The sequence below is a fragment of the Sinocyclocheilus anshuiensis genome, unplaced genomic scaffold (assembly GCF_001515605.1).
Source record: "Sinocyclocheilus anshuiensis isolate Anshui unplaced genomic scaffold, SAMN03320099.WGS_v1.1 scaffold565, whole genome shotgun sequence".
NCBI lineage: Eukaryota > Metazoa > Chordata > Actinopteri > Cypriniformes > Cyprinidae > Sinocyclocheilus > Sinocyclocheilus anshuiensis.
Genome location: NW_015539869.1, coordinates 8,010 through 17,093, shown reverse-complemented (window position 1 = coordinate 17,093; position 9,084 = coordinate 8,010). Strand labels below are relative to the sequence as shown.

The window sequence follows — 9,084 nt, the reverse complement described above, 5'->3', positions numbered from 1 at the left end:
TTATTTTGTTTTCTGAATTGTTGTTGTGCTTTCTGAATTGTTATTTTGTTTTTTAGACTTGCATTTGTGTTTGTAATGTTATTTTGTTTTCAGAATTGTGATTTGCTTTGCACTTGTCTGCCACCGTACTTCAGTCATCAGTGTCTTAAATCCGCATCCGAAACAGATTCGTTCCAGCAGGATGGAAGGATGATTGACTGGGAAATGCTGGAAGCAGAACATCTATTGCAAACTAAGGTCTGTCATTTATTCTCTCTAGTGCCACATAGTTTGTTATTGTTAATTCTTCATGGTTTATTTGACCGATAATTCAGCACTCTTCAATAATGATTTTAGTAGTTCAGGGCTTTGTCCTGCCAATGTTTGACTGATCCCACAACACTGTATTTTTACCATTGTATTTTTTCATTTTTATTTATTTAATTATTTACTCGTTGGTTCATTCATTCATATTTTTTCTTTGAATGCAGTTGTTTTTATCAGGACAAACTTAAGATTTATTTGGTAGGAAGGATCCAGAAAATTCCACAAGTATATTTAAAGGATCTTTTACGCCTGTGAAGCTGAATTAAATAAATGTAAATACAACACCAACCTGAACAGACAGCATCACAGGAATACACAGTATGTAGGTATGAGGTACAGTATGAATGTGTCTGTGTTGATCAGCTCAATAATAATCATCTGATGCTACCTTTGTGATTGATCTGTTTGTCTAAATTTGTAATATTAGCGGATGTGTTCTCTATGGAAGACCACATATTGTTAGTATATACTACATCCCACATCAAAATTGATTTGCAAGGTGATCGATGCACAATCTGTCAAGAGTGCTTCCTATCCACCTTTTCCTGAACACTGAAGTCTTGCCCGACTCATACTGGAACGATGCTTTACATTTCCGGTCTCTGGTGTTTCTAATCATATTAATATATCTCCCGAGCTGAAAATATAACATTTAAACCTATGAAGATGGTTTTAAAAAGCACATGGCGGCATAGTTTCATCACTTTACAATGTCGCAATGAGCATCTTTTGCAGTAACTCACCTGTCGTAGTTTAATGAGTGGGAGGATGACATGAAGCGACCTGCGGTTAGCTACATTGAATGAGCCCACATATCCTACATACTGATGTTGTGCACAAAGTGATAAGTGCAAACGTTATTTTAACACACTATTTTATTATTTCACATACAGTATTTTAACTGAAGCGCTTTAAGCCGTGCTCGTGTTGTTTTGTCATCGTTTATGCATGGCATACAGCTCTGGACAAGGACAGATCTGCTGGTACGCAAAACACGTACTGTATAGAAATTAAAATTCCCTACGTTTTTTTGCTGTTACTGTGGCAGCCAACAAGAGAACAGCTTAATCTGATGCACATTTTTATATTTAGACATATTGAGAAAGTTTACGTTTTATTAATTCTTTTTACCCTGTTTTAAAATGGATTTCTATGGATCACGACAGCATCCAAGCGGAAGTTATCCTTCATGGAAGCGCTCATCGGTTACTCAGGAAAAAAGTGGATACAATCTGAAAACATTTAACACAGTAAACAGTTTAAAATGGTAATGGTTGTCATTTGCACTGCTTAATTCTGCCACAAGCTGTAGCAATTATTCACCTATTCATTCAATTAAAACACACACAACATGTGACATTTTACCCACATTTCAGTCACATAATGTACAGCTTTTGTAGGCCAGGAGTGTGTTTGAAATCTGAACACATCTAATCATCAGGTATCATTGTTCGACAGCATTTTGTTGTGTTTCCATAGCACAGTGACAAAACGTTTAAATATTTGACTACTCATAATGGCTGATAAAGTAGCGTTTATGAGCGCAGCACTGTTTTGTGTACTGCGGTTCACCTGCTGGCAGAGAATGATTTCGCATTTTCAATAAGCCCGTCAGCTGTTTTTATTCAGACCAATGCGAAAATCAACCAATATTTTTCAAGCAGCGGCAAACAAACAGCTGTAAATGTGAACAGATAAGAAGCTATATTAGCCATAAGAAGCTAATATGACTTCTAAAAATCTAAACAATTATGACACTAAGATATATTTGTGTGTTTTAAATTAATATAATAATTGATACATTTGACTTATCCCTTTTACAAAAAATGGTTTAAAGGCTGACAATTGATGTTTATTCTTCTTCTTTTTTTGACTTTTTGTTTTGTCAAACCTGCATCTGAACTGTAAATCATTTCATTTTACAGTTTAATATGTTACCATAGACCAGGGGTGCCCAACCCTGCTCCTGGCGATCGACTGTCCTGCAAAGTTTAGCTCCAACTCTAATCAAAGACACCTGCCTTTAATTTTTAAGTGATCCTGAAGACCCTAATTAGTTGCTTCAGGTGTGTTTGATTAGGGTTGGAGCTGAATTTTGCAGGACAGTTGATCGCCAGGAGCAGGGTTGGGCACCCCTGCCATAGACATTGCCCTACCCTGCTCATAGTCTTCATTTGATTTGTGTAGCTCTTAAAAAAGCCGTAAATTAGTTTGAGGCTCCTTTGCCGGCGTAACTCTCGTGCAAAGTTTGCAAATTGCATGTATGATATCTGTATACTCACCTTTTTGAAATATTTCTGTGACGACTTTTTTTCTTCACTCAACTCGGTCTTTTCTTGCAAAATGATAGAAAAAGATTGTAATTTCAAGTGATAATAAAACAAAGTAATTGAATAAGTGAGTGAAAGTGCGGTACTATCGTGTATCTTACAAGCTGATGGACAGGATGATATGACTGTGAAGCACATTTGTACACATTTTGTGTTCCTTTGGTGAAGAGTATATAAAGCTCACCAGAAAACACTGCTCTGATTAAACCAAATTTAATTTCCCATCAAAAATGTTAATGTTCACTATTTGCTTCTTTCTTTATAGGCTTGGCAAAGAGAAATATGAAGTCCACCAATGAGTCCAACCAAAATCACTGGAACGCACATCTGTTTTAGTCTGTTTTAAAGTATGGTGCAGAATCTTTCCCACAATCCCATTGCTGTGGGTGAGTTGTTTTGTGCAGGCGTGTCGTCATCAAACTGGATTATGGACTCACTGTCAGATGAATCACTGGATGATACAGTGACCGCTGTGAAATCTGGACTGACTGTATCTGAAGTTTGAGGTCTGACAGGCTGTGTGTGTGTATAATAACCCATCTTCTCCAGAAAGTCCTCTAAACTCATCCTCCTGATGATCATGAGAAGGCCTCTGGAGATCCGGTAAGTGGCGTGTGGATCGTAGTTGTTTGATCGAGCGGGGTGTTGAGTCACATAAACTTCATGAAACCACTCCTCATCGAGACTGACAATGATACGGTCCGTGTTGCTGTCGTGCTCGTCAGTATATTCATCTTCTGAGATGTAATCAGGAAGTTCTTCAACTCCTGGTGAATTTAGATTGCCAACGACATAGTAAGGGAAATCTTCCTCATCAAGAAGTTTATTCCCATAGCATCTGTTATTAAAATGGTGAAAACCGAAATCTCCCTCGGCTGGGTCACATCCAGAGAGCATGTTATTGTCTTCGTCAAAAGAAATGCATTCGTTGGCAAACCAGTAGAGGAGTTTGAGTCCGTGTCTGGGCCGGGGTCGACCGAACCTAGTGTCTCTCAGCTGGGATAATTCATTTAATGTCTCCACCATGGTCCTGCACTTTCAGAAGAGAAATTAATGCATAGGTATTTATTAAAATACAAGATCTGAAGGATGTGTAGAATATTTTTGAAACGTTTCTGAGCAGAATTCAACTGAAAACAATGACAATAATCAGCATATGTGAATGGAGGCACCTTTCAACTGAACAGACGTCAAAAAGGATTTGTTTATTTTATTTGCATTTCATACAATGCCTCAGCGTTAATGGGATTGAGTTTTGTGGTTACAGATGTGGGTCATTTACGTGTTGGCGACGTTATTTAAACTGTGTGCGCAGTGTACATTTGCAATGTTTTGATATTTCATTGCATTTCACCAGTGTTTATTATTTGCTGTGTGGATCTGTTGTCAGTCATTGGGGTGATTTGGATTTGATTGGTTCAGTTTAAAATCCTGCCAGGTCCACTGCATAAGAACAGTTTGATTCTCAAACAGCCTTACAGTTGTAACCTGTAGCATTGTGTTACATGATAATGTAGAGTCAGTGATCATTACGGTGCGTTTCCACTGGCACATAGCGAGCGCAGAATTTTCAATTCATTCCTATGGAAGTTGAGCTTAAATGTTAGCGCGGTGCATTATGGGATTGAACGCGGCGTGGAGAAAGCATTGAGAGCAGCTGAGAGCGTCAAAAAGGTTGGGCATTCCTCGACCTTATGCAACTAAATATCGAGTGAAAAACGCCAGGCGACAACCAATGGCTGTGAAAAGTAGTCAAGGCAAGATTCTGACGTGTGTTTCCGAGTGTTTGCTGATTACTGAGCTGAAATCCCTTGTCGTTGAAAAAGTCATATGCTACGTTTCATTATTTTGAATTTTAGGTTGTACCTAGATGGTATATATATAAGAATAGTTCACCAAAAAATAAAAGACATCATTTTCCTGTCATCATCGTCATTCCAAACCTACATGACTTTAAGTGGATCGCAACAACACTATATTCAAATGTCCAACTACTGTAAAATCATCTGATAGATATTTTAGCTGAAAGGTTTCAGGGTATTGAATTTAGCTTAGCATCTGCTGTGTCTGAGAGTCTTACATAATCGGAATCAGAGAAAATGCTGATGACCGGTTTAACAGGTTTCTTTACAATGCTAAAATGAAAGAACCTAGTTTTAAAAGTATATTTAAAAAGCTGACGTAGGTATTATTATTGAAGCTTCTTAGAAATTTTTTTCCATTTTAATGTAGGAACAATTGGCGTAACGAGGCACACGCTCCAACATTACAGCATTCATTCATATATCAATATTCGGTAACACTTTCTGTCAAGCCCATATTTATGACACATTATAAGAGTATTCTTAAGGCATTATGATGAATGCATAATGCACTATGTATATACAGTATATATATATATATATATATATATATAATGTATAATATGTTGTTTCATCATAAATAATAATAACAACAATTATAATACATTATAAAACTTACTTATTTGTGGTTATAACTTTTATGATAACACACAATGCACACCAATGTTAAATCCACTTAATTTATAATGGATTATAAGTCTCATATCTTTACATTATTTATTTAAGATCTGTACAGTATTACTGATATTAAAATAAATATAGTTAAAAGCAAATGTGCCATATTACACATTCATCTGATCGGATATCTGATCTTATGGCTGTTTAAAAAATATTATATTTATTTATCATTATTGTTGTTGTTGTTATTTATAAGTGGTCTTTGTCTGCTTTAAGTAAAGTAACAAGTTAACAATGCCAGGATATGACACTTATAATACATTATAACCATGGGAAATACAATCCATTGTAAGTTAAGTGATCATTGTGTATTATAAATCATTATACTCCTAAAAGCTATAACCAAGTAAATATTATAATGCATTTAAAACTGTTGTTATGATTAATCATATTATAATTTTTTTTTATATAATACATTATGCATTCATTATAATGCCTTAAAAATACTCTTATAAGCTTCATAGAAAGTGTTACCCAATATTCAAGTGATTATTATTCTGCTTCTGCTTCATTCATTTTCTCTTCCTACTTCCTTGTTCGAAGTGACTAGAGCTATAGTGTCATAAATAGTCTTGTTTGAAATACCATCAATTTAAAAATGTTGGTAGCTTCCACAAACAGTAATGCAAAGTAATGTGTTTATACTATATATTTGTGAGAATATTATATATATTAAGTGAGAATAGAAAATGAGATCATACCTGTCTGAAACCCGTCATATATATCTAAACCCTGGGGTTGTTTGCTGCTGTAGAAGCACAGATACGCTGAAAGACTCGCTCACTATCTGACAAACACTGAAGCAGACACAGATGTGGGCGTGTCGTTTCTATGGAGAGTTTGTTAACGTCACGCTTTCACTGCTGCAGGTTTCCAAACTCTTCCTGAGCATGACCTGAGCTCAGTGTGTCCAATAACAGAGACATTTATAATGTGCTCCAGAAAGAGTTTGACAACTCCTGGATTGCTGGGACACAAGACAAGACATACCTGTGTGTACTTTCATGAGTCATATGATGTACTAGTGGTGTTTCACAAATGTGGGTGTGGTTTAACTTGTGGAAACTGAGAAGTGGGAGGAGCTTCTGCTCAAGACAACAGCTCAGAACTGGTGCAAAAAACATCTACAAATATGATTATTCAAGGTGAATTAGTAAATGCTGTGAAATTAAACTATGTCAAGTTCTGTTAGTAAGAATGGACGTAATCAGCAGATTTCTTTGTGTAATCAATTATCAATGTCTGTCTTTTGAACTATGATGAAATATATATATATGATACGTTTCACTTTTGTCAGCATACAGTAAATAATTTTTATAATACTAAATTATCATCATCCCTGGTACAAAAGGCTGATGAAATAATTCAATAGTGACTGGAACAGATGGAGTTGTTCATCAGATAACTCCATGTACACAGAACGGTCGTTAAAGCTAAATTAATCTCAGTTCTTCAGGAAGAGAAGCTTTACCACTTTTGAAGATGCATCTGTTTAAACTGCTTCAAATCAGCAACCTCAGATAAACTGAAGCCCTCTCTGATGCAGGAAAATATTACTTTATCAAAAGTTACCAAGACTTGGGCAGCAATTAGATTTCTTTCAAAATAGCAATGTTACAAATTAATTACGTTTTTTGCACATCTAAGTAAATGTTCACAGGGAAGGTCAAATGAGTGCAATGCCAAACCAAATATATATATGAACTGTGTATTTCATACTTGTTGGTGAATTGCTGATGCATAAAAGCATATGCATTTTCTTGGTTAAAGATTAGCTATAAACTATGAAATGTAACATTTTACCCAGAAAGGATAGTTGTAGCAAATAGAATCCACCTCTTTTTGTATGTAATGACTGCCACTGCAATCACACAAAGCTTGGTGAACTGCAGTGAGTGATCATCTAATGTTTTCTTGCAACCTTTGATGGTTGGACTGCAGAATAGTTATGTCTTATTTCATCTAAACTAATAAAGGGTCATTTTTGTCAAGTTTATTTTGTGTAAGAGTTCAAAATTTGGAAGACTTGGAAGGATATTTCACTGCATGTAAACATTCTGAATGGCAGACATTATAAATAATGTGCGGTAAATTAAGATGGAATAATGCACAGAAACAAATTTGTCTATTTATTTATTTTAAATTCGAATTCCCCGGTGGCAAATTTTCTCTGTGGCAAGACATACTTTACCCCTAATTTTGGGCAAGTTCACTTTAATGTCACTAGCACTATTTCTGTGGTCTTTTATTTTTTTGTTTTGCTTTTGCACACATTTCACCTCCAGTGACACCAGAAAACATCCACAGAACTGCAATGCACCTTGATGCTGCTGTGATCTAATATGCAAGTAATCTGTTTATATATATATATATATATTTTTTTTTTTTGTTTTTTTTTTTTGCATAGGCTTCTTTGAGTGTCACCTACTTAGTTTTGTCATTTCAGATACATCAGACAAATCAATTGGATGAGCAGTACATTAAGTTGACTGAAAAAAGGTGATTTTTTTTACAGTGTAGGTGCACTTCTTCTATTTGACCATCAGTTGACAGTAATAACCTCATACATGTTGTGTTATTGCCCAGGAAGAAATAGATGCTGTTCATATGACGTTTTGTCACTGTAGCAGGGCGTCGCTAGTAATGTGCACGAGAACCTGAAACACCAAAGACTGATCACGAAAACAATGAAATTCATGAACGACTCTACAAAGATGTTCAAATAGAGGCATCTGTGTTATAGTTATGACACAGTTCAACATTCAGCTCATAAGAAAGAAACAGAGGTCACATTAACTCTACGGACAGCGCAAGTCAGATGGGGTGCAAATGAAAGGAACCGAATGTTGTATCTTGAGACAGGCTTTAAAAATGCAAATCGACACAGCACATTCAAAATGCTACTCTGCATAGTCAAGCCATCTGCAATGAAAATTGTGTTTGTTATTTTGATTCTTACTGTAATCTGCAGACAGAGCAAAAAGACAGGATTTCTGAATTGTGTTGGTCAGCAACACCCCCAGAGTACTCAAATTATTAACCAAACTGACTAAAATGTGCATCCTTAGCTGTCATACCTGCTGTTTAATTCCAGATTTAACCGACCATCATCTAGCATCATCCATTCAAACCAGTGTCTTTCCTCTGGTTCTGTCTGTCTGTCTGTCTTCATATGTATGTCTCATTGCTGTCTGTCTCGTTTTACCTGTAAGTTCTCAAGGTACTGATTTATATATCAGATAAGGTGTGTGTTTGTTTTTAAGATTTATTCTCAGTTCCACAAATTTTCACTCTCATATATGGAGTCTCTGGCGAAAAAGGTTTCATTCATTCATGCATGCATTTATTTATTTATTTTCTGAAATGTTTCTGCTTTTACTGGTTACCATTCTGACAAAAATCACTCCCATTGTGTGAAAATGTAGAAGTGAGCTTCTGCTCAGAGGCAACAGTTCAGACGAGGAACAAGAAACAACTACATCCTCATTATTCAAGGTAAGTTAATAAATTACAACTTCATGAAAAACATACTTGTATAGATTTAAAAGTGCCATGCATTAGTTTATATTAATTATAGACTTTCAGTATCAGACAAAAAATGAGACTTTGAAATTCAGAGTTTAATCACACCCATTATTGTTGTTGTTGTTATTTATAAGTGGTCTTTGTCTGCTTTAAGTAAAGTAACAAGTTAACAATGCCAGGATATGACACTTATAATACATTATAACCATGGGAAATACAATCCATTGTAAGTTAAGTGATCATTGTGTATTATAAATCATTATACTCCTAAAAGCTATAACCAAGTAAATATTATAATGCATTTAAAACTGTTGTTATGATTAATCATATTATAATTTTTTTTTATATAATACATTATGCATTCATTATAATGCCTTAAAAAT

At 35.2% G+C, this 9,084-nt stretch overlaps 1 protein-coding gene across 1 annotated transcript; it reads right to left on the bottom strand.

Moving 5' to 3' along the window:
* Window positions 1–2,817: 2,817 nt before the first annotated feature.
* Window positions 2,818–3,666, bottom strand: LOC107685049 (uncharacterized). Its single transcript, XM_016481486.1, has one exon. The coding sequence runs from the start codon at window positions 3,660–3,662 to the stop codon at window positions 2,979–2,981; it is 684 nt and encodes a 227-aa protein (XP_016336972.1). The 5' UTR covers window positions 3,663–3,666; the 3' UTR covers window positions 2,818–2,978.
* Between the last annotated feature and the right edge of the window lie 5,418 nt (window positions 3,667–9,084).